The sequence below is a fragment of the Rutidosis leptorrhynchoides genome, chromosome 7 (genome assembly GCF_046630445.1).
Source record: "Rutidosis leptorrhynchoides isolate AG116_Rl617_1_P2 chromosome 7, CSIRO_AGI_Rlap_v1, whole genome shotgun sequence".
In the NCBI taxonomy this organism is placed as follows: Eukaryota; Viridiplantae; Streptophyta; class Magnoliopsida; order Asterales; family Asteraceae; genus Rutidosis; species Rutidosis leptorrhynchoides.
This window is the reverse complement of record NC_092339.1, coordinates 21,617,184-21,645,119: the sequence shown is the minus strand read 5'-3', so window position 1 is coordinate 21,645,119 and position 27,936 is coordinate 21,617,184. Positions and strand designations below refer to the sequence as shown.

The 27,936-nt window shown below is 34.8% G+C and overlaps 1 protein-coding gene across 1 annotated transcript; it reads right to left on the bottom strand.

Annotated features, from left to right (window-relative positions):
• Nucleotides 1-156: 156 nt before the first annotated feature.
• LOC139859015 (nucleolar protein 56-like) lies at nt 157-27,860 on the bottom strand. Its single transcript, XM_071847837.1, has 6 exons — nt 27,771-27,860; nt 24,508-24,535; nt 1,448-1,539; nt 1,201-1,358; nt 897-1,084; nt 157-428 (listed from the first exon to the last, which is right to left on the bottom strand). Exons 1-6 carry the CDS (start codon nt 27,858-27,860, stop codon nt 157-159), a joined length of 828 nt encoding a protein of 275 aa, XP_071703938.1.
• Between the last annotated feature and the right edge of the window lie 76 nt (nt 27,861-27,936).

Genomic DNA, 27,936 nt, shown 5'->3' with positions numbered 1-27,936 from the left:
TTTTTACCCGTTTGACCCATAACCCATTTCAACCCAAATACGTTTTGACCCGTTACCCAAACTGACCCAACCTAACCCGTTTTCCAGGTATAATCATTACACACCAGTAATAGCAAAAGTAAAACTGCAGTTTGTTACAGTAAAATAAAAAATGCATCAAGAAAGTAAAAGAGACCTAAAAAGCGCCTTTTCAGCACCAAGGATTTGAAGGGTGGAAGAAGGGCACTTAGCAAGATTTGTAAGGCTACCAGCATGAGATATTAAACGGGCCCCAACAACTTCACCGATCAATGCAGCCAAATTAGGTGCTATGTCACTCATCTTAGAAACAAGGTAATCGTACAGATTCTTCCTGTACTCAGCAAGGTCCATTACCTTCTGTGCAAACATCTTCACGTTGATCAAGTCAACCGGTGACAAATCTTGACCTAAACAACAGGAACACTTTATAAAAAAATATGAACTTGATGGTAAAATTGGGGCAATTTTGGTAAGGTCAGGTCATGGTACAATCAAAATGGGTTGCATCAAATTTTTTGTTGACCCAAAAACTCTTACACGCCAAAAAGTTTACTATTTTTATAACCAATGTAGATATAGATATGTCATTTATAATTAAATTAAATATTAAATTAAATATAATATTATATTATATCAATAATAATATAACCTTCTGAATAGAAGTTTAGCATCGTAGATTTTATGCATTTAGAATATAATGTAAGCGATATACTATCAACCCAATTCATTCTTATTTATCTTATCTATGGAACCCATTTAACTCATTACAAAATAATTATAGTCCCATTCATAAGTAGACGAGTTGAAAATATCACCTCTAAGGCTCTAAAAATGTTATTTCCTTTGTAACATAAAGAAAGTAAATGTGAACATACCCATGGATGCTTTGGCAGCTTCTATTACTTCCTTTGCTTTATCTTCATCACCAATTATATCTATTAGGCCCGGCAATTTATCTTCAGATAACTCCGACTTGTTGTCAATATACTTTGCAAGTTTAGCATATAAATAGTTGTCATTAACAATCTTTGCCAGCTCGGGAAAATGCCAAGAGTACCATTCCCTGCCCATAAAAGGAGTAGACCAATTAGAGACCAGATTAACAAACATCGTGACAAATGACACAATTCTACAATGAAACAAAAACTGAGAACCAGCCAACCAGGGTAGCAAACAAACCTGACTCTCATAGAAAATGAATTGACATCTTTATCAAGAGTATCAAGAAGAAAGATCGCTTGAATGACCATATTATCAACAAGATTGACATTAAATTTAACCTTTGCCCTACTGTAACTGTGGCCCAGACCAAGTTGAGCTTTCTCCAAATCACCAGGCTATATAAATGTACAAAATCATTCAATGAAAGCAGCTAGTAAAAAACTCCATAATATTTACAATAAATCAACATGAAAATAACCCGAACCTTGAGATTTTCGATAAACCTATCGAAATGCAAACGAACACCACGAATGAGCTCGAGAACAGACTCATTACTTTGACATGGAATTTTAGTTTCTTCATATATATGAGATCCAATTTTGGGATCAGCTGAAATGTCCCGTTCTTATTGATTAAAAACGTTCCATATTAATTGATTTCGTTGCGAGGTTTTGACCTCTATATGAGACGTTTTTCAAAGACTGCATTCATTTTAAAACAAACCATAACCTTTATTTCATCAATAAAGGTTTAAAAAGCTTTACGTAGATTATCAAATAATGATAATCTAAAATATCCTGTTTACACACGACCATTACATAATGGTTTACAATACAAATATGTTACAACAAAATAAGTTTCTTGAATGCAGTTTTTACACAATATCATACAAGCATGGACTCCAAATCTCGTCCTTATTTAAGTATGCGACAGCGGAAGCTCTTAATAATCACCTGAGAATAAACATGCTTAAAACGTCAACAAAAATGTTGGTGAGTTATAGGTTTAACCTATATATATCAAATCGTAACAATAGACCACAAGATTTCATATTTCAATACACATCCCATACATAGAGATAAAAATCATTCATATGGTGAACACCTGGTAACCGACATTAACAAGATGCATATATAAGAATATCCCCATCATTCCGGGACACCCTTCGGATATGATATAAATTTCGAAGTACTAAAGCATCCGGTACTTTGGATGGGGTTTGTTAGGCCCAATAGATCTATCTTTAGGATTCGCGTCAATTAGGGTGTCTGTTCCCTAATTCTTAGATTACCAGACTTAATAAAAAGGGGCATATTCGATTTCGATAATTCAACCATAGAATGTAGTTTCACGTACTTGTGTCTATTTTGTAAATCATTTATAAAACCTGCATGTATTCTCATCCCAAAAATATTAGATTTTAAAAGTGGGACTATAACTCACTTTCACAGATTTTTACTTCGTCGGGAAGTAAGACTTGGCCACTGGTTGATTCACGAACCTATAACAATATATACATATATATCAAAGTATGTTCAAAATATATTTACAACACTTTTAATATATTTTGATGTTTTAAGTTTATTAAGTCAGCTGTCCTCGTTAGTAACCTACAACTAGTTGTCCACAGTTAGATGTACATAAATATATCGATAAATATTATCTTGAATCAATCCACGACCCAGTGTATACGTATCTCAGTATTGATCACAACTCAAACTATATATATTTTGGAATCAACCTCAACCCTGTATAGCTAACTCCAACATTCACATATAGAGTGTCTATGGTTGTTCCGAAATATATATAGATGTGTCTGAAATGTCCCGTTCTTATTGATTAAAAACGTTCCATATTAATTGATTTCGTTGCGAGGTTTTGACCTCTATATGAGACGTTTTTCAAAGACTGCATTCATTTTAAAACAAATCATAACCTTTATTTCATCAATAAAGGTTTAAAAAGCTTTACGTAGATTATCAAATAATGATAATCTAAAATAACCTGTTTACACACGACCATTACATAATGGTTTACAATACAAATATGTTACAATAAAATAAGTTTCTTGAATGCAGTTTTTACACAATATCATACAAGCATGGACTTCAAATCTCGTCCTTATTTAAGTATGCGACAACGGAAGCTCTTAATAATCACCTGAGAATAAACATGCTTAAAACGTCAACAAAAATGTTGGTGAGTTTTAGGTTTAACCTATATATATCAAATCATAATAATAGACCACAAGATTTCATATTTCAATACACATCCCATACATAGAGATAAAAATCATTCATATGGTGAACACCTGGTAACCGACATTAACAAGATGCATATATAAGAATATCCCCATCATTCCGGGACACTCTTCGGATATGATATAAATTTCGAAGTACTAAAGCATCCGGTACTTTGGATGGGGTTTGTTAAGCCCAATAGATCTATCTTTAGGATTCGCATCAATTAGGGTGTCTGTTCCCTAATTCTTAGATTACCAGACTTAATAAAAAGGGGCATATTCGATTTCGATAATTCAACCATAGAATGTAGTTTCACGTACTTGTGTCTATTTTGTAAATCATTTATAAAACCTGCATGTATTCTCATCCCAAAAATATTAGATTTTAAAAGTGGGACTATAACTCACTTTCACAAATTTTTACTTCGTCGGGAAGTAAGACTTGGCCACTGTTGATTCACGAACCTATAACAATATATACATATATATTAAAGTATGTTCAAAATATATTTACAACACTTTTAATATATTTTGATGTTTTAAGTTTATTAAGTCAGCTGTCCTCGTTAGTAACCTATAACTAGTTGTCCACAGTTAGATGTACAGAAATAAATCGATAAATATTATCTTGAATCAATCCACGACCCAGTGTATACGTATCTCAGTATTGATCACAACTCAAACTATATATATTTTGGAATCAACCTCAACCCTGTATAGCTAACTCCAACATTCACATATAGAGTGTCTATGGTTGTTCCGAAATATATATAGATGTGTCGACATGATAGGTCGAAACATTGTATACGTGTCTATGGTATCTCAAGATTACATAATATACAATACAAGTTGATTAAGTTATGGTTGGAATAGATTTGTTACCAATTTTCACGTAGCTAAAATGAGAAAAATTATCCAATCTTGTTTTACCCATAACTTCTTCATTTTAAATCCGTTTTGAGTGAATCAAATTGCTATGGTTTCATATTGAACCCTATTTTATGAATCTAAACAGAAAAAGTATAGGTTTATAGTCGGAAAAATAAGTTACAAGTCATTTTTGTAAAGGTAGTCATTTCAGTCGAAAGAACGACGTATAAATGACCATTTTAGAAAACATACTTCCACTTTGAGTTTAACCATAATTTTTGGATATAGTTTCATGTTCATAATAAAAATCATTTTCTCAGAATAACAACTTTTAAATCAAAGTTTATCATAGTTTTTAATTAACTAACCCAAAACAGCCCGCGGTGTTACTACGACGGCGTAAATCCGGTTTTACGATGTTTTTCGTGTTTCCAGGTTTTAAATTATTAAGTTAGCATATCATATAGATATAGAACATGTGTTTAGTTTATTTTAAAAGTCAAGTTAGAAGGATTAACTTTTGTTTGCGAACAAGTTTAGAATTAACTAAACTATGTTCTAGTGATTACAAGTTTAAACCTTCGAATAAGATAGCTTTATATGTATAAATCGAATGATGTTATGAACATCATTACTACCTTAAGTTCCTTGGATAAACCTACTGGAAAAGAGAAAAATGGATCTAGCTTCAATGGATCCTTGGATGGCTCGAAGTTCTTGAAGCAGAATCATGACACGAAAACAAGTTCAAGTAAGATCATCACTTGAAATAAGATTGTTATAGTTATAGAAATTGAACCAAAGTTTGAATATGATTATTACCTTGTATTAGAATGATAACCTACTGTAAGAAACAAAGATTTCTTGAGGTTGGATGATCACCTTACAAGATTGGAAGTGAGCTAGCAAACTTGAAAGTATTCTTGATTTTATGAAACTAGAACTTTTGGAATTTATGAAGAACACTTAGAACTTGAAGATAGAACTTGAGAGAGATCAATTAAATGAAGAAAATTGAAGAATGAAAGTGTTTGTAGGTGTTTTTGGTCGTTGGTGTATGGATTAGATATAAAGGATATGTAATTTTGTTTTCATGTAAATAAGTCATGAATGATTACTCATATTTTTGTAATTTTATGAGATATTTCATGCTAGTTTCCAAATGATGGTTCCCACATGTGTTAGGTGACTCACATGGGCTGCTAAGAGCTGATCATTGGAGTGTATATACCAATAGTACATACATCTAAAAGCTGTGTATTGTACGAGTACGAATACGGGTGCATACGAGTAGAATTGTTGATGAAACTGAACGAGGATGTAATTGTAAGCATTTTTGTTAAGTAGAAGTATTTTGATAAGTGTATTGAAGTCTTTCAAAAGTGTATAAATACATATTAAAACACTACATGTATATACATTTTAACTGAGTCGTTAAGTCATCGTTAGTCGTTACATGTAAGTGTTGTTTTGAAACCTTTAGGTTAACGATCTTGTTAAATGTTGTTAACCCAATGTTTATAATATCAAATGAGATTTTAAATTATTATATTATCATGATATTATCATGTATGAATATCTCTTAATATGATATATATACATTAAATGTCTTTACAACGATAATCGTTACATATATGTCTCGTTTAAAAATCATTAAGTTAGTAGTCTTGTTTTTACATATGTAGTTCATTGTTAATATACTTAATGATATGTTTACTTATCATAGTATCATGTTAACTATATATATATATCCATATATATGTCATCATATAGTTTTTACAAGTTTTAACGTTCGTGAATCACCGGTCAACTTGGGTGGTCAATTGTCTATATGAAACATATTTCAATTAATCAAGTCTTAACAAGTTTGATTGCTTAACATGTTGGAAACATTTAATCATGTAAATATCAATCTCAATTAATATATATAAACATGGAAAAGTTCGGTTCACTACAGTACCTACCCGTTAAATAAATTTCGTCCCGAAATTTTAAGCTGTTGAAGGTGTTGACGAATCTTCTGGAAATAGATGCGGGTATTTCTTCTTCATCTGATCTTCACGCTCCCAGGTGAACTCGGGTCCTCTACGAGCATTCCATCGAACCTTAACAATTGGTATCTTGTTTTGCTTAAGTCTTTTAACCTCACGATCCATTATTTCGACGGGTTCTTCGATGAATTGAAGTTTTTCGTTGATTTGGATTTCATCTAACGGAATAGTGAGATCTTCTTTAGCAAAACATTTCTTTAAATTCAAGACGTGGAAAGTGTTATGTACAGCCGCGAGTTGTTGAGGTAACTCTAGTCGGTAAGCTACTGGTCCGATACGATCAATAATCTTGAATGGTCCAATATACCTTGGATTTAATTTCCCTCGTTTACCAAATCGAACAACGCCTTTCCAAGGTGCAACTTTAAGCATGACCATCTCTCCAATTTCAAATTCTATATCTTTTCTTTTAATGTCAGCGTAGCTCTTTTGTCGACTTTGGGCGGTTTTCAACCGTTGTTGAATTTGGATGATCTTCTCGGTAGTTTCTTGTATAATCTCCGGACCCGTAATCTGTCTATCCCCCACTTCACTCCAACAAATCGGAGACCTGCACTTTCTACCATAAAGTGCTTCAAATGGCGCCATCTCAATGCTTGAATGGTAGCTGTTGTTGTAGGAAAATTCTGCTAATGGTAGATGTCGATCCCAACTGTTTCCGAAATCAATAACACATGCTCGTAGCATGTCTTCAAGCGTTTGTATCGTCCTTTCGCTCTGCCCATCAGTTTGTGGATGATAGGCAGTACTCATGTCTAAACGAGTTCCTAATGCTTGCTGTAATGTCTGCCAGAATCTTGAAATAAATCTGCCATCCCTATCAGAGATAATAGAGATTGGTATTCCATGTCTGGAGACGACTTCCTTCATATACAGTCGTGCTAACTTCTCCATCTTGTCATCTTCTCTTATTGGTAGGAAGTGTGCTGATTTGGTGAGACGATCAACTATTACCCAAATAGTATCAAAACCACTTGCAGTCCTTGGCAATTTAGTGATGAAATCCATGGTAATGTTTTCCCATTTCCATTCCGGGATTTCGGGTTGTTGAAGTAGACCTGATGGTTTCTGATGCTCAGCTTTGACCTTAGAACACGTCAAACATTCTCCTACGTATTTAGCAACATCGGCTTTCATACCCGGCCACCAAAAATGTTTCTTGAGATCCTTGTACATCTTCCCCGTTCCTGGATGTATTGAGTATCTGGTTTTATGAGCTTCTCTAAGTACCATTTCTCTCATATCTCCAAATTTTGGTACCCAAATCCTTTCAGCCCTATACCGGGTTCCGTCTGCTCGAATATTAAGATGCTTCTCCGATCCTTTGGGTATTTCATCCTTTAAATTTCCCTCTTTTAAAACTCCTTGTTGCGCCTCCTTTATTTGAGTAGTAAGGTTATTATGAATCATTATATTCATAGATTTTACTCGAATGGGTTCTCTGTCCTTCCTGCTCAAGGCATCGGCTACCACATTTGCCTTCCCCGGGTGGTAACGAATCTCAAAGTCGTAATCATTCAATAATTCAATCCACCTACGCTGCCTCATATTCAGTTGTTTCTGATTAAATATGTGTTGAAGACTTTTGTGGTCGGTATATATAATACTTTTGACCCCATATAAGTAGTGCCTCCAAGTCTTTAATGCAAAAACAACCGCGCCTAATTCCAAATCATGCGTCGTATAATTTTGCTCGTGAATCTTCAATTGTCTAGACGCATAAGCAATCACCTTCGTTCGTTGCATTAATACACAACCGAGACCTTGCTTTGATGCGTCACAATAAATCACAAAATCATCATTCCCTTCAGGCAATGACAATATAGGTGTCGTAGTTAGCTTTTTCTTCAATAACTGAAACGCTTTCTCTTGTTCATCCTTCCATTCAAATTTCTTCCCTTTATGCGTTAATGCAGTCAAGGGTTTTGCTATTCTGGAAAAGTCTTGGATGAACCTTCTGTAGTAACCAGCTAGTCCTAAAAACTGGCGTATGTGTTTCGGAGTTTTCGGGGTTTCCCACTTTTCAACAGTTTCTATCTTTGTCGGATCCACCTTAATACCTTCTTTGTTCACTATGTGACCGAGGAATTGAACTTCTTCCAACCAAAATGCACACTTTGAAAACTTAGCGTACAATTCTTCCTTCCTCAATACTTCTAACACCTTTCTCAAATGTTCACCGTGTTCTTGGTCATTCTTTGAGTAAATAAGTATGTCATCAATGAAAACAATGACAAACTTGTCAAGGTATGGTCCACACACTCGGTTCATAAGGTCCATGAACACAGCTGGTGCATTAGTTAAACCAAACGGCATGACCATAAACTCGTAATGACCGTAACGTGTTCTGAAAGCAGTATTTGGAATATCATCTTCTTTCACCCGCATTTGATGATACCCGGAACGTAAGTCAATCTTTGAATAAACAGACGAGCCTTGTAGTTGATCAAATAAGTCGTCGATTCTCGGTAGTGGGTAGCGGTTCTTGATGGTAAGTTTGTTCAACTCTCGGTAGTCGATACACAACCTGAATGTACCATCTTTCTTCTTGACAAACAAAACAGGAGCTCCCCACGGTGATGTGCTTGGTCGAATGAAACCACGCTCTAAAAGTTCTTGTAATTGGCTTTGCAGTTCTTTCATCTCGCTGGGTGCGAGTCTGTAAGGAGCACGAGCTATTGGTGCAGCTCCTGGTACAAGATCTATTTGAAATTCAACGGATCGATGTGGGGGTAATCCCGGTAATTCTTTCGGAAATACATCGGGAAATTCTTTTGCAATGGGAACATCATTGATGTTCTTTTCTTCAGTTTGTACTTTCTCGACGTGTGCTAGAACAGCATAGCAACCTTTTCTTATTAGTTTTTGTGCCTTCAAATTACTAATAAGATGTAGCTTCGTGTTGCCCTTTTCTCCGTACACCATTAAGGGTTTTCCTTTTTCTCGTATAATGCGAATTGCATTTTTGTAACAAACGATCTCCGCTTTCACTTCTTTCAACCAGTCCATACCGATTATTACATCAAAACTCCCTAACTCTACTGGTATCAAATCAATCTTAAATGTTTCGCTAACCAGTTTAATTTCTCGATTCCGACATATATTATCTGCTGAAATTAATTTACCATTTGCTAATTCGAGTAAAAATTTACTATCCAAAGGCGTCAATGGACAACTTAATTTAGCACAAAAATCTCTACTCATATAGCTTCTATCCGCACCCGAATCAAATAAAACGTAAGCAGATTTATTGTCAATAAGAAACGTACCCGTAACAAGCTCCGGGTCTTCCTGTGCCTCTACCGCATTAATATTGAAAACTCTTCCACGGTCTTGTCCATTCGTGTTCTCCTGGTTCGGGCAATTTCTAATAATGTGGCCTGGTTTTCCACATTTATAACAAACTACATTGGCATAACTTGCTCCGACACTACTTGCTCCGCCATTACTCGTTCCGACACCATTTGTTCCTTTCGTTCTATTAACCCCTGGTCCGTAGACCTCACACTTCGCCGCGCTATGACCATTTCTTTTACACTTGTTGCAAAATTTGGTGCAGAACCCCGAGTGATTCTTTTCACACCTTTGGCATAGCTGCTTCTGATTGTTGTTGTTGTTGCGGTTATTATTGTTGTTGGGATGATTGTTGTAGTTGCTGTTGTTGTTGTTGTTGTTGGGCCGTTTGTTGTAGTTGCGATTGATGTTGCGATTGTTGGGATAATTGTTGCGATTATTGTTGTAATTGCTGTTGTTGTTGTATTGGTGATTCTTATCACCGTTTTCCTCCCACTTTCTTTTGACTTGCTTCACATTGGCCTCTTCAGCAGTCCGTTCTTTAATTCTTTCTTCAATTTGGTTCACGAGTTTGTGAGCCATTCTACATGCCTGTTGTATGGAGGCGGGCTCGTGTGAACTTATATCTTCTTGGATTCTTTCCGGTAATCCTTTCACAAACGCGTCGATCTTCTCTTCCTCATCTTCGAATGCTCCCGGACACAATAGGCACAATTCTGTGAATCGTCTTTCGTACGTGGTAATATCAAATCCTTGGGTTCGTAACCCTCTAAGTTCTGTCTTGAGCTTATTGACCTCGGTTCTGGGACGGTACTTCTCGTTCATCAAGTGCTTGAATGCTGACCACGGTAGCGCGTACGCATCGTCTTGTCCCACTTGCTCTAGATAGGTATTCCACCATGTTAACGTAGAACCTGTGAAGGTATGCGTAGCGTACTTCACTTTGTCCTCTTCAGTACACTTACTTATGGCAAACACCGATTCAACCTTCTCGGTCCACCGTTTCAATCCGATCGGTCCTTCGGTTCCATCAAATTCCAAAGGTTTGCAGGCAGTGAATTCTTTGTAGGTGCATCCTACACGATTTCCTGTACTGCTAGATCCAAGGTTATTGTTGGTATGTAGCGCAGCCTGTACTGCGGCTATGTTTGAAGCTAGAAAAGTTCGGAATTCCTCTTCATTCATATTCACGGTGTGTCGAGTAGTCGGTGCCATTTCCTTCAAAATAGTTAAATGGAACAAGTTAATCATACAGAATATTAAGAGTAGTTAATAGTATTTCGTAGCATAATATGAACTCATTTATAAAAGCTTTTTCTTCATATTAGCGTTTTATAAGTTTAAATTCGGGTAGTACCTACCCGTTAAGTTCATACTTAGTAGCTAATATACAATTCAACTACTACAATTCTATATAAAAAACTGATTATAATAATATTTCGCGTTCAAACTTTTACACAATATTTTACAAACTTACAATACCGCTTATTTTACATAAAGCATGAAATATAGCACACAATAACTTTGATACAAGATAGTTGTGAAGATAATTCTAGCTAGTACACAAGTCGTTCAGCAAAGGCAATAAAGACACGTAATTCATACGTCCAGAAACAAGTCATGCATTCTGGTTTTACTAGGACTACTTCCCATCCTTGGTCTTGTGCAACATAACCGTTATGGCCGTTGATAAGACAGCGTGTTGTAACGTCGTCAAAGGGACGAGGGTTACGTAATGTCCAACAGTCCCGTAATAATCTAAAAACCTCATTTCTTACCCCAATTACCGACTCCGTCACTTGTGGAAACGTTTTGTTTAATAGTTGTAGCCCGATGTTCTTGTTCTCACTTTGGTGAGAAGAGAACATTACTAATCCGTAAGCATAACATGCTTCTTTATGTTGCATGTTAGCCGCTTTTTCTAAATCACGAAGTCCAATATTCGGATATATTGAGTCAAAATAATTTCTTAACCCGTTGCGTAAAATAGCATTTGGGTTCCCCGCAATATATGCGTCAAAGTAAACACATCGTAACTTATGGGTTTCCCAATGTGATATCCCCCATCTTTCAAACGAAAGTCTCTTATAAACCAAGACATTATTGGAACGTTTTTCCAATGTCTTACAAACTGATCTCGCCTTAAATAGTTGTGCCGAGGAATTCTGGCCGACTCTAGACAAGATTTCATCAATCATGTCTCCGGGTAGGTCTCTTAAAATATTGGGTTGTCTATCCATTTTGTGTTTTTAAACTGTAAAATAGACAAGAGTTAGATTCATAAAAAAATACTTATTAATACAAGCAATTTTTACATATATCATAAAGCATACGAACACTATATTACATATATTACACCACACGAATACAACTATCTTATTCCGACTCGCTCGTTTCTTCTTCTTCGGTTTTGGTTCGTTTTGCCAAGTTTCTAGGGATATATGATGTTCCCCTAATACGAGCCGTCGTTGTCCACATTGGTTTAGAAAAACCTGGTGGTTTAGAGGTTCCCGGGTCATTGTTACAACTTAAGGACTTCGGGGGTTGACGATACATATAAAGTTCATCGGGGTTGGAATTAGATTTCTCTATTTTTATGCCCTTTCCCTTATTATTTTCTTTTGCCTTTTTAAATTCAGTTGGGGTAATTTCTATAACATCATCGGAATTCTCGTCGGAATCCGATTCATCGGAGAATTGGTAATCCTCCCAATATTTTGCTTCCTTGGCGGAAACACCATTGACCATAATTAACCTTGGTCGGTTGGTTGAGGATTTTCTTTTACTTAACCGTTTTATTATTTCCCCCACCGGTTCTATTTCTTCATCCGGTTCCGATTCTTCTTCCGGTTCCGATTCTTCTTCCGGTTCTGACTCTTCTTCCGGTTCCTCTTCGGGAACTTGTGAATCAGTCCACGAATCATTCCAATTTACATTTGACTCTTCATTATTATTAGGTGAGTCAATGGGACTTGTTCTAGAGGTAGACATCTATCACATAATATCAAACGCGTTAAGAGATTAATATATCACATAATATTCACATGTTAAAAATATATAGTTTCCAACAAAATTTGTTAAGCAATCATTTTTCAAGTAAACACGGTCGAAGTCCAGACTCACTAATGCATCCTAACAAACTCGATAAGACACACTAATGAAAAATTCTGGTTCTCTAAGACCAACGCTCGGATACCAACTGAAATGTCCCGTTCTTATTGATTAAAAACGTTCCATATTAATTGATTTCGTTGCGAGGTTTTGACCTCTATATGAGACGTTTTTCAAAGACTGCATTCATTTTAAAACAAATCATAACCTTTATTTCATCAATAAAGGTTTAAAAAGCTTTACGTAGATTATCAAATAATGATAATCTAAAATAACCTGTTTACACACGACCATTACATAATGGTTTACAATACAAATATGTTACAATAAAATAAGTTTCTTGAATGCAGTTTTTACACAATATCATACAAGCATGGACTTCAAATCTCGTCCTTATTTAAGTATGCGACAGCGGAAGCTCTTAATAATCACCTGAGAATAAACATGCTTAAAACGTCAACAAAAATGTTGGTGAGTTTTAGGTTTAACCTATATATATCAAATCATAATAATAGACCACAAGATTTCATATTTCAATACACATCCCATACATAGAGATAAAAATCATTCATATGGTGAACACCTGGTAACCGACATTAACAAGATGCATATATAAGAATATCCCCATCATTCCGGGACACTCTTCGGATATGATATAAATTTCGAAGTACTAAAGCATCCGGTACTTTGGATGGGGTTTGTTAAGCCCAATAGATCTATCTTTAGGATTCGCATCAATTAGGGTGTCTGTTCCCTAATTCTTAGATTACCAGACTTAATAAAAAGGGGCATATTCGATTTCGATAATTCAACCATAGAATGTAGTTTCACGTACTTGTGTCTATTTTGTAAATCATTTATAAAACCTGCATGTATTCTCATCCCAAAAATATTAGATTTTAAAAGTGGGACTATAACTCACTTTCACAAATTTTTACTTCGTCGGGAAGTAAGACTTGGCCACTGTTGATTCACGAACCTATAACAATATATACATATATATTAAAGTATGTTCAAAATATATTTACAACACTTTTAATATATTTTGATGTTTTAAGTTTATTAAGTCAGCTGTCCTCGTTAGTAACCTATAACTAGTTGTCCACAGTTAGATGTACAGAAATAAATCGATAAATATTATCTTGAATCAATCCACGACCCAGTGTATACGTATCTCAGTATTGATCACAACTCAAACTATATATATTTTGGAATCAACCTCAACCCTGTATAGCTAACTCCAACATTCACATATAGAGTGTCTATGGTTGTTCCGAAATATATATAGATGTGTCGACATGATAGGTCGAAACATTGTATACGTGTCTATGGTATCTCAAGATTACATAATATACAATACAAGTTGATTAAGTTATGGTTGGAATAGATTTGTTACCAATTTTCACGTAGCTAAAATGAGAAAAATTATCCAATCTTGTTTTACCCATAACTTCTTCATTTTAAATCCGTTTTGAGTGAATCAAATTGCTATGGTTTCATATTGAACCCTATTTTATGAATCTAAACAGAAAAAGTATAGGTTTATAGTCGGAAAAATAAGTTACAAGTCATTTTTGTAAAGGTAGTCATTTCAGTCGAAAGAACGACGTATAAATGACCATTTTAGAAAACATACTTCCACTTTGAGTTTAACCATAATTTTTGGATATAGTTTCATGTTCATAATAAAAATCATTTTCTCAGAATAACAACTTTTAAATCAAAGTTTATCATAGTTTTTAATTAACTAACCCAAAACAGCCCGCGGTGTTACTACGACGGCGTAAATCCGGTTTTACGATGTTTTTCGTGTTTCCAGGTTTTAAATTATTAAGTTAGCATATCATATAGATATAGAACATGTGTTTAGTTTATTTTAAAAGTCAAGTTAGAAGGATTAACTTTTGTTTGCGAACAAGTTTAGAATTAACTAAACTATGTTCTAGTGATTACAAGTTTAAACCTTCGAATAAGATAGCTTTATATGTATAAATCGAATGATTTTATGAACATCATTACTACCTTAAGTTCCTTGGATAAACCTACTGGAAAAGAGAAAAATGGATCTAGCTTCAATGGATCCTTGGATGGCTCGAAGTTCTTGAAGCAGAATCATGACACGAAAACAAGTTCAAGTAAGATCATCACTTGAAATAAGATTGTTATAGTTATAGAAATTGAACCAAAGTTTGAATATGATTATTACCTTGTATTAGAATGATAACCTACTGTAAGAAACAAAGATTTATTGAGGTTGGATGATCACCTTACAAGATTGGAAGTGAGCTAGCAAACTTGAAAGTATTCTTGATTTTATGAAACTAGAACTTTTGGAATTTATGAAGAACACTTAGAACTTGAAGATAGAACTTGAGAGAGATCAATTAAATGAAGAAAATTGAAGAATGAAAGTGTTTGTAGGTGTTTTTGGTCGTTGGTGTATGGATTAGATATAAAGGATATGTAATTTTGTTTTCATGTAAATAAGTCATGAATGATTACTCATATTTTTGTAATTTTATGAGATATTTCATGCTAGTTTCCAAATGATGGTTCCCACATGTGTTAGGTGACTCACATGGGCTGCTAAGAGCTGATCATTGGAGTGTATATACCAATAGTACATACATCTAAAAGCTGTGTATTGTACGAGTACGAATACGGGTGCATACGAGTAGAATTGTTGATGAAACTGAACGAGGATGTAATTGTAAGCATTTTTGTTAAGTAGAAGTATTTTGATAAGTGTATTGAAGTCTTTCAAAAGTGTATAAATACATATTAAAACACTACATGTATATACATTTTAACTGAGTCGTTAAGTCATCGTTAGTCGTTACATGTAAGTGTTGTTTTGAAACCTTTAGGTTAACGATCTTGTTAAATGTTGTTAACCCAATGTTTATAATATCAAATGAGATTTTAAATTATTATATTATCATGATATTATCATGTATGAATATCTCTTAATATGATATATATACATTAAATGTCTTTACAACGATAATCGTTACATATATGTCTCGTTTAAAAATCATTAAGTTAGTAGTCTTGTTTTTACATATGTAGTTCATTGTTAATATACTTAATGATATGTTTACTTATCATAGTATCATGTTAACTATATATATATATCCATATATATGTCATCATATAGTTTTTACAAGTTTTAACGTTCGTGAATCACCGGTCAACTTGGGTGGTCAATTGTCTATATGAAACATATTTCAATTAATCAAGTCTTAACAAGTTTGATTGCTTAACATGTTGGAAACATTTAATCATGTAAATATCAATCTCAATTAATATATATAAACATGGAAAAGTTCGGTTCACTACAGTGTCGACATGATAGGTTGAAACATTGTATACGTGTCTATGGTATCTCAAGATTACATAATATACAATACAAGTTGATTAAGTTATGGTTGGAATAGATTTGTTACCAATTTTCACGTAGCTAAAATGAGAAAAATTATCCAATCTTGTTTTACCCATAACTTCTTCATTTTAAATCCGTTTTGAGTGAATCAAATTGCTATGGTTTCATATTGAACTATATTTTATGAATATAAACAGAAAAAGTATAGGTTTATAGTCGGAAAAATAAGTTACAAGTCGTTTTTGTAAAGATAGTCATTTCAGTCGAAAGAACGACGTCTAGATGACCATTTTATAAAACATACTTCCACTTTGAGTTTAACCATAATTTTTGGATATAGTTTCATGTTCATAATAAAAATCATTTTCCCAGAATAACAACTTTTAAATCAAAGTTTATCATAGTTTTTAATTAACTAACCCAAAACAGCCCGCGGTGTTACTACGACGGCGTAAATCCGGTTTTACGGTGTTTTTCGTGTTTCCAGGTTTTAAATCATTAAGTTAGCATATCATATAGATATAGAACATGTGTTTAGTTGATTTTAAAAGTCAAGTTAGAATGATTAACTTTTGTTTGCGAACAAGTTTAGAATTAACTAAACTATGTTCTAGTGATTACAAGTTTAAACCTTCGAATAAGATAGCTTTATATGTATGAATCGAATGATGTTATGAACATCATTACTACCTTAAGTTCCTTGGATAAACCTACTGGAAAAGAGAAAAATGGATCTAGCTTCAACGGATCCTTGGATGGCTCGAAGTTCTTGAAGCAGAATCATGACACGAAAACAAGTTCAAGTAAGATCATCACTTGAAATAAGATTGTTATAGTTATAGAAATTGAACCAAAGTTTGAATATGATTATTACCTTGTATTAGAATGATAACCTACTGTAAGAAACAAAGATTTCTTGAGGTTGGATGATCACCTTACAAGATTGGAAGTGAGCTAGCAAACTTGAAAGTATTCTTGATTTTATGTAACTAGAACTTGTAGAATATATGAAGAACACTTAGAACTTGAAGATAGAACTTGAGAGAGATCAATTAGATGAAGAAAATTGAAGAATGAAAGTGTTTGTAGGTGTTTTTGGTCGTTGGTGTATGGATTAGATATAAAGGATATGTAATTTTGTTTTCATGTAAATAAGTCATGAATGATTACTCATATTTTTGTAATTTTATGAGATATTTCATGCTAGTTGCCAAATGATGGTTCCCACATGTATTAGGTGACTCACATGGGCTGCTAAGAGCTGATCATTGGAGTGTATATACCAATAGTACATACATCTAAAAGCTGTGTATTGTACGAGTACGAATACGGGTGCATACGAGTAGAATTGTTGATGAAACTGAACGAGGATGTAATTGTAAGCATTTTTGTTAAGTAGAAGTATTTTGATAAGTGTATTTAAGTCTTTCAAAAGTGTATAAATACATATTAAAACACTACATGTATATACATTTTAACTGAGTCGTTAAGTCATCGTTAGTCGTTACATGTAAGTGTTGTTTTGAAACCTTTAGGTTAACGATCTTGTTAATTGTTGTTAACCCAATGTTTATAATATCAAATGAGATTTTAAATTATTATATTATCATGATATTATCATGTATGAATATCTCTTAATATGATATATATACATTAAATGTCTGTACAACGATAATCGTTACATATATGTCTCGTTTAAAAATCATTAAGTTAGTAGTCTTGTTTTTACATATGTAGTTCATTGTTAATATACTTAATGATATGTTTACTTATCATAGTATCATGTTAACTATATATATATCCATATATATGTCATCATATAATTTTTACAAGTTTTAACGTTCGTGAATCACCTGTCAACTTGGGTGGTCAATTGTCTATATGAAACATATTTCAATTAATCAAGTCTTAACAAGTTTGATTGCTTAAAATGTTGAAAACATTTAATCATGTAAATATCAATCTCAATTAATATATATAAACATGGAAAAGTTCGGGTCACTACAGTACCTACCCGTTAAATAAATTTCGTCCCGAAATTTTAAGCTGTTGAAGGTGTTGACGAATCTTCTGGAAATAGATGCGGGTATTTCTTCTTCATCTGATCTTCACGCTCCCAGGTGAACTCGGGTCCTCTACGAGCATTCCATCGAACCTTAACAATTGGTATCTTGTTTTGCTTAAGTCTTTTAACCTCACGATCCATTATTTCGACCGGTTCTTCGATGAATTGAAGTTTTTCGTTGATTTGGATTTCATCTAACGGAATAGTGAGATCTTCTTTAGCAAAACATTTCTTCAAATTCGAGACGTGGAAAGTGTTATGTACAGCCGCGAGTTGTTGAGGTAACTCAAGTCGGTAAGCTACTGGTCCGACACGATCAATAATCTTGAATGGTCCAATAAACCTTGGATTTAATTTCCCTCGTTTACCAAATCGAACAACGCCTTTCCAAGGTGCAACTTTAAGCATGACCATCTCTCCAATTTCAAATTCTATATCTTTTCTTTTAATGTCAGCGTAGCTCTTTTGTCGACTTTGGGCGGTTTTCAACCGTTGTTGAATTTGGATGATCTTCTCGGTAGTTTCTTGTATAATCTCCGGACCCGTAATCTGTCTATCCCCTATTTCACTCCAACAAATCGGAGACCTGCACTTTCTACCATAAAGTGCTTCAAACGGTGCCATCTCAATGCTTGAATGGTAGCTGTTGTTGTAGGAAAATTCTGCTAACGGTAGATGTCGATCCCAACTATTTCCGAAATCAATAACACATGCTCGTAGCATGTCTTCAAGCGTTTGTATCGTCCTTTCGCTCTGCCCATCAGTTTGTGGATGATAGGCAGTACTCATGTCTAGACGAGTTCCTAATGCTTGCTGTAATGTCTGCCAGAATCTTGAAATAAATCTGCCATCCCTATTAGAGATAATAGAGATTGGTATTCCATGTCTGGAGACGACTTCCTTCAAATACAGTCGTGCTAACTTCTCCATCTTGTCATCTTCTCTTATTGGCAGGAAGTGTGCTGATTTGGTGAGACGATCAACTATTACCCAAATAGTATCAAAACCACTTGCAGTCCTTGGCAATTTAGTGATGAAATCCATGGTAATGTTTTCCCATTTCTATTCCGGGATTTCGGGTTGTTGAAGTAGACCTGATGGTTTCTGATGCTCAGCTTTGACCTTAGAACACGTCGAACATTCTCCTACGTATTTAGCAACATCGGCTTTCATACCCGGCCACCAAAAATGTTTCTTGAGATCCTTGTACATCTTCCCCGTTCCAGGATGTATTGAGTATCTGGTTTTATGAGCTTCTCTAAGTACCATTTCTCTCATATCTCCAAATTTTGGTACCCAAATCCTTTCAGCCCTATACCGGGTTCCGTCTTCCCGAATATTAAGATGCTTCTCCGATCCTTTGGGTATTTCATCCTTTAAATTTCCCATTTTTAAAACTCCTTGTTGCGCCTCCTTTATTTGAGTAGTAAGGTTATTATGAATCATTATATTCATAGATTTTACTCGAATGGGTTCTCTGTCCTTCCTGCTCAAGGCATCGGCTACCACATTTGCCTTCCCCGGGTGGTAACGAATCTCAAAGTCGTAATCATTCAATAATTCAATCCACCTACGCTGCCTCATATTCAGTTGTTTCTGATTAAATATGTGTTGAAGACTTTTGTGGTCAGTATATATAATACTTTTAACCCCATATAAGTAGTGCCTCCAAGTCTTTAATGCAAAAACAACCGCGCCTAATTCCAAATCATGCGTCGTATAATTTTGTTCGTGAATCTTCAATTGTCTAGACGCATAAGCAATCACCTTCGTTCGTTGCATTAATACACAACCGAGACCTTGCTTTGATGCGTCACAATAAATCACAAAATCATCATTCCCTTCAGGCAATGACAATATAGGTGCCGTAGTTAGCTTTTTCTTCAATAACTGAAACGCTTTCTCTTGTTCATCATTCCATTCAAATTTCTTCCCTTTATGCGTTAATGCAGTCAAGGGTTTTGCTATTCTGGAAAAGTCTTGGATGAACCTTCTGTAGTAACCAGCTAGTCCTAAAAACTGGCGTATGTGTTTCGGAGTTTTCGGGGTTTCCCACTTTTCAACAGTTTCTATCTTTGCCGGATCCACCTTAATACCTTCTTTGTTCACTATGTGACCGAGGAATTGAACTTCTTCCAACCAAAATGCACACTTTGAAAACTTAGCGTACAATTCTTCCTTCCTCAATACTTCTAACACCTTTCTCAAATGTTCACCGTGTTCTTGGTCATTCTTTGAGTAAATAAGTATGTCATCAATGAAAACAATGACAAACTTGTCAAGGTATGGTCCACACACTCGGTTCATAAGGTCCATGAACACAGCTGGTGCATTAGTTAAACCAAATGGCATGACCATAAACTCATAATGACCGTAACGTGTTCTAAAAGCAGTCTTTGGAATATCATCTTCTTTCACCCGCATTTGATGATACCCGGAACGTAAGTCAATCTTTGAATAAACAGACGAGCCTTGTAGTTGATCAAATAAGTCGTCGATTCTCGGTAGTGGGTAGCGGTTCTTGATGGTAAGTTTGTTCAACTCTCGGTAGTCGATACACAACCTGAATGTACCATCTTTCTTCTTGACAAACAAAACAGGAGCTCCCCACGGTGATGTGCTTGGTCGAATGAAACCACGCTCTAAAAGTTCTTGTAATTGGCTTTGCAGTTCTTTCATCTCGCTGGGTGCGAGTCTGTAAGGAGCACGAGCTATTGGTGCAGCTCCTGGTACAAGATCTATTTGAAATTCAACGGATCGATGTGGGGGTAATCCCGGTAATTCTTTCGGAAATACATCGGGAAATTCTTTTGCAATGGGAACATCATTGATGCTCTTTTCTTCAGTTTGTACTTTCTCGACGTGTGCTAGAACAGCATAGCAACCTTTTCTTATTAGTTTTTGTGCCTTCAAATTACTAATAAGATGTAGCTTCGTGTTGCCCTTTTCTCCGTACACCATTAAGGGTTTTCCTTTTTCTCGTATAATGCGAATTGCATTTTTGTAACAAACGATCTCTGCTTTCACTTCTTTCAACCAGTCCATACCGATTATCACATCAAAACTCCCTAACTCTACTGGTATCAAATCAATCTTAAATGTTTCGCTAACCAGTTTAATTTCTCGATTCCGACATATATTATCTGCTGAAATTAATTTACCATTTGCTAATTCGAGTAAAAATTTACTATCCAAAGGCGTCAATGGACAACTTAATTTAGCACAAAAATCTCTACTCATATAGCTTCTATCCGCACCCGAATCAAATAAAACGTAAGCAGATTTATTGTCAATAAGAAACGTACCCGTAACAAGTTCCGGGTCTTCCTGTGCCTCTGCCGCATTAATATTGAAAACTCTTCCGCGGCCTTGTCCATTCGTGTTCTCCTGGTTCGGGCAATTTCTAATAATGTGGCCCGGTTTTCCACATTTATAACAAACTACATTGGCATAACTTGCTCTGACACTACTTGCTCCGCCATTACTCGTTCCGACACCATTTGTTCCTTTCGTTCTGTTAACCCCTGGTCCGTAGACCTCACACTTCGCCGCGCTATGACCATTTCTGTTACACTTGTTACAAAATTTGGTGCAGAACCCCGAGTGATACTTTTCACACCTTTGGCATAGCTGCTTCTGATTGTTGTTGTTGTTGTTGCGGTTATTATTGTTGTTGGGATGATTGTTGTAGCTGCTGTTGTTGTTGTTGTTGTTGTTGTTGTTGTTGGGCCGTTTGTTGTAGTTGCGATTGATGTTGCGATTGTTGGGATAATTGTTGCGATTATTGTTGTAATTGCTGTTGTTGTTGTATTGGTGATTCTTATCACCGTTTTCCTCCCACTTTCTTTTGACTTGCTTCACATTGGCCTCTTCAGCAGTCTGTTCTTTAATTCTTTCTTCAATCTGGTTCACTAGTTTGTGAGCCATTCTACATGCCTGTTGTATGGAGGCGGGCTCGTGTGAACTTATATCTTCTTGGATTCTTTCCGGTAATCCTTTCACAAACGCGTCGATCTTCTCTTCCTCATCTTCGAATGCTCCCGGACACAATAGGCACAATTCTGTGAATCGTCTTTCGTACGTGGTAATATCAAATCCTTGGGTTCGTAACCCTCTAAGTTCTGTCTTGAGCTTATTGACCTCGGTTTTGGGACGGTACTTCTCGTTCATCAAGTGCTTGAATGCTGACCACGGTAGTGCGTACGCATCGTCTTGTCCCACTTGCTCTAGATAGGTATTCCACCATGTTAACGCAGATCCTGTAAAGGTATGCGTAGCGTACTTCACTTTGTCCTCTTCAGTACACTTACTTATGGCAAACACCGATTCGACCTTTTCGGTCCACCGTTTCAATCCGATCGGTCCTTCGGTTCCATCAAATTCCAAAGGTTTGCAGGCAGTGAATTCTTTGTAGGTGCATCCTACATGATTTCCTGTACTGCTAGATCTAAGGTTATTGTTGGTATGTAGCGCAGCCTGTACTGCGGCTATGTTTGAAGCTAGAAAAGTACGGAATTCCTCTTCATTCATATTCACGGTGTGTCGAGTAGTCGGTGCCATTTCCTTCAAATAGTCAAATGGAACAAGTTAATCATACAGAATATTAAGAGTAGTTAATAGTATTTCGTAGCATAATATGAACTCATTTATAAAAGCTTTTTCTTCATATTAGCGTTTTATAAGTTTAAATTCGGGTAGTACCTACCCGTTAAGTTCATACTTAGTAGCTAATATACAATTCAACTACTACAATTCTATATGAAAAACTGATTATAATAATATTTTGCGTTCAAACTTTTACACAATATTTTACAAACTTACAATACCGCTTATTTTACATATAGCATGAAATATAGCACACAATAAATTTGATACAAGATGGTTGTGAAGATAATTCTAGCTAGTACACAAGTCGTTCAGCAAAGGCAATAAAGACACGTAATTCATACGTCCAGAAACAAGTCATGCATTCTGGTTTTACTCGGATTACTTCCCATCCTTGGTCTTGTGGAACATAACCGTTATGGCCGTAGATAAGACAGCGTGTTGTAACGTCGTCAAAGGAACGAGGGTTACGTAATGTCCAACAGTCCCGTAACAATCTAAAAACCTCATTTCTTACCCCAATTACCGACTCCGTCACTTGTGGGAACGTTTTGTTTAATAGTTGTAGGCCGATGTTCTTGTTCTCACTTTGGTGAGAAGCGAACATTACTAATCCGTAAGCATAACATGCTTCTTTATGTTGCATGTTAGCCGCTTTTTCTAAGTCACGAAGTCCAATATTCGGATATATTGAGTCAAAATAATTTCTTAACCCATTGCGTAAAATAGCATTTGGGTTCCCCGCAATATATGCGTCAAAGTAAACACATCGTAACTTATGGATTTCCCAATGTGATATCCCCCATCTTTCGAACGAAAGCCTTTTATAAACCAAGGCATTCTTGGAACGTTCTTCGAATGTCTTACAAACTGATCTCGCCTTAAATAGTTGTGCCGAAGAATTCTGACCGACTCTAGACAAGATTTCATCAATCATGTCTCTGGGTAGGTCTCTTAAAATATTGGGTTGTCTATCCATTTTGTGTTTTTATACTGTAAAATAGACAAGAGTTAGATTCATAAAAAAATACTTATTAATACAAGCAATTTTTACATATATCATAAAGCATAAGCACACTATATTACTTATATTACACCACACGAATACAACTATCTTATTCCGACTCGCTTATTTCTTCTTCTTCAGTTTTGGTTCGTTTTGCCAAGTTTCTAGGGATATATGATGTTCCCCTAATACGAGCCGTCGTTATCCACATTGGTTTAGAAAAACCTGGTGGTTTAGAGGTTACCGGGTCATTGTTACAACTTAAGGACTTCGGGGGTTGACGATACATATAAAGTTCATCGGGGTTGAAATTAGATTTCTCTATTTTTATGCCCTTTCCCTTATTATTTTCTTTTGCCTTTTTAAATTCAGTTGGGGTAATTTCTATAACATCATCGGAATTCTCGTCGGAATCCGATTCATCGGAGAATTGGTAATCCTCCCAATATTTTGCTTCCTTGGCGGAAACACCATTAGCCATAATTAACCTTGGTCGGTTGGTTGAGGATTTTCTTTTACTTAACCGTTTTATTATTTCCCCCACCGGTTCTATCTTCATCCAGTTCCGATTCTTCTTCCGGTTCCGATTCTTCTTCCGGTTCCGACTCTTCTTCCGGTTCCTCTTCGGGAACTTGTGAATCAGTCCACGAATCATTCCAATTTACATTTGACTCTTCATTATTATTAGGTGAGTCAATGGGACTTGTTCTAGAGGTAGACATCTATCACATAATATCAAACGCGTTAAGAGATTAATATATCACATAATATTCACATGTTAAAAAATATATAGTTTCCAACAAAATTTGTTAAGCAATCATTTTTCAAGTAAACACGGTCGAAGTCCAGACTCACTAATGCATCCTAACAAACTAGATAAGACACACTAATGCAAAATTCTGGTTCTCTAAGACCAACGCTCGGATACCAACTGAAATGTCCCGTTCTTATTGATTAAAAACGTTCCATATTAATTGATTTCGTTGCGAGGTTTTGACCTCTATATGAGACGTTTTTCAAAGACTGCATTCATTTTAAAACAAACCATAACCTTTATTTCATCAATAAAGGTTTAAAAAGCTTTACGTAGATTATCAAATAATGATAATCTAAAATATCCTGTTTACACACGACCATTACATAATGGTTTACAATACAAATATGTTACAACAAAATAAGTTTCTTGAATGCAGTTTTTACACAATATCATACAAGCATGGACTCCAAATCTCGTCCTTATTTAAGTATGCGACAGCGGAAGCTCTTAATAATCACCTGAGAATAAACATGCTTAAAACGTCAACAAAAATGTTGGTGAGTTATAGGTTTAACCTATATATATCAAATCGTAACAATAGACCACAAGATTTCATATTTCAATACACATCCCATACATAGAGATAAAAATCATTCATATGGTGAACACCTGGTAACCGACATTAACAAGATGCATATATAAGAATATCCCCATCATTCCGGGACACCCTTCGGATATGATATAAATTTCGAAGTACTAAAGCATCCGGTACTTTGGATGGGGTTTGTTAGACCCAATAGATCTATCTTTAGGATTCGCGTCAATTAGGGTGTCTGTTCCCTAATTCTTAGATTACCAGACTTAATAAAAAGGGGCATATTCGATTTCGATAATTCAACCATAGAATGTAGTTTCACGTACTTGTGTCTATTTTGTAAATCATTTATAAAACCTGCATGTATTCTCATCCCAAAAATATTAGATTTTAAAAGTGGGACTATAACTCACTTTCACAGATTTTTACTTCGTCGGGAAGTAAGACTTGGCCACTGGTTGATTCACGAACCTATAACAATATATACATATATATCAAAGTATGTTCAAAATATATTTACAACACTTTTAATATATTTTGATGTTTTAAGTTTATTAAGTCAGCTGTCCTCGTTAGTAACCTACAACTAGTTGTCCACAGTTAGATGTACAGAAATAAATCGATAAATATTATCTTGAATCAATCCACGACCCAGTGTATACCTATCTCAGTATTGATCACAACTCAAACTATATATATTTTGAAATCAACCTCAACCCTGTATAGCTAACTCCAACATTCACATATAGAGTGTCTATGGTTGTTCCGAAATATATATAGATGTGTCGACATGATAGGTCGAAACATTGTATACGTGTCTATGGTATCTCAAGATTACATAATATACAATACAAGTTAATTAAGTTATGGTTGGAATAGATTTGTTACCAATTTTCACGTAGCTAAAATGAGAAAAATTATCCAATCTTGTTTTACCCATAACTTCTTAATTTTAAATCCGTTTTGAGTGAATCAAATTGCTATGGTTTCATATTGAACTATATTTTATGAATCTAAACAGAAAAAGTATAGGTTTATAGTCGGAAAAATAAGTTACAAGTCGTTTTTGTAAAGGTAGTCATTTCAGTCGAAAGAACGACGTCTAGATGACCATTTTATAAAACATACTTCCACTTTGAGTTTAACCATAATTTTTGGATATAGTTTCATGTTCATAATAAAAATCATTTTCCCAGAATAACAACTTTTAAATCAAAGTTTATCATAGTTTTTAATTAACTAACCCAAAACAGCCCGCGGTGTTACTACGACGGCGTAAATCCGGTTTTACGGTGTTTTTCGTGTTTCCAGGTTTTAAATCATTAAGTTAGCATATCATATAGATATAGAACATGTGTTTAGTTGATTTTAAAAGTCAAGTTAGAAGGATTAACTTTTGTTTGCGAACAAGTTTAGAATTAACTAAACTATGTTCTAGTGATTACAAGTTTAAACCTTCGAATAAGATAGCTTTATATGTATGAATCGAATGATGTTATGAACATCATTACTACCTTAAGTTCCTTGGATAAACCTACTGGAAAAGAGAAAAATGGATCTAGCTTCAACGGATCCTTGGATGGCTCGAAGTTCTTGAAGCAGAATCATGACACGAAAACAAGTTCAAGTAAGATCATCACTTGAAATAAGATTGTTATAGTTATAGAAATTGAACCAAAGTTTGAATATGATTATTACCTTGTATTAGAATGATAACCTACTGTAAGAAACAAAGATTTCTTGAGGTTAGATGATCACCTTACAAGATTGGAAGTGAGCTAGCAAACTTGAAAGTATTCTTGATTTTATGTAACTAGAACTTGTAGAATATATGAAGAACACTTAGAACTTGAAGATAGAACTTGAGAGAGATCAATTAGATGAAGAAAATTGAAGAATGAAAGTGTTTGTAGGTGTTTTTGATCGTTGGTGTATGGATTAGATATAAAGGATATGTAATTTTGTTTTCATGTAAATAAGTCATGAATGATTACTCATATTTTTGTAATTTTATGAGATATTTCATGCTAGTTGCCAAATGATGGTTCCCACATATGTTAGGTGACTCACATGGGCTGCTAAGAGCAGATCATTGGAGTGTATATACCAATAGTACATACATCTAAAAGCTGTGTATTGTACGAGTACGAATACGGGTGCATACGAGTAGAATTGTTGATGAAACTGAACGAGGATGTAATTGTAAGCATTTTTGTTAAGTAGAAGTATTTTGATAAGTGTATTGAAGTCTTTCAAAAGTGTATAAATACATATTAAAACACTACATGTATATACATTTTAACTGAGTCGTTAAGTCATCGTTAGTTGTTACATGTAAGTGTTGTTTTGAAACCTTTAGGTTAACGATCTTGTTAATTGTTGTTAACCCAATGTTTATAATATCAAATGAGATTTTAAATTATTATATTATCATGATATTATCATGTATGAATATCTCTTAATATGATATATATACATTAAATGTCTGTACAACGATAATCGTTACATATATGTCTCGTTTAAAAATCATTAAGTTAGTAGTCTTGTTTTTACATATGTAGTTCATTGTTAATATACTTAATGATATGTTTACTTATCATAGTATCATGTTAACTATATATATATCCATATATATGTCATCATTTAATTTTTACAAGTTTTAACGTTCGTGAATCACCTGTCAACTTGGGTGGTCAATTGTCTATATGAAACATATTTCAATTAATCAAGTCTTAACAAGTTTGATTGCTTAACATGTTGGAAACATTTAATCATGTAAATATCAATCTCAATTAATATATATAAACATGGAAAAGTTCGGGTCACTACATCAGCAACTCCTAAGCTGAACTTAGGCTTCTTACCTTCCTTAATTTTAGGGAGACTAAGCTCCAAAAAGTTTCTCAACTCCTCAGTCATTTGCCCTATAAGCACTACTCGAAAGCCCTATGCTGCAAAAGTTTACAAAACGTACATTCAGAAATGTCCGATCGTT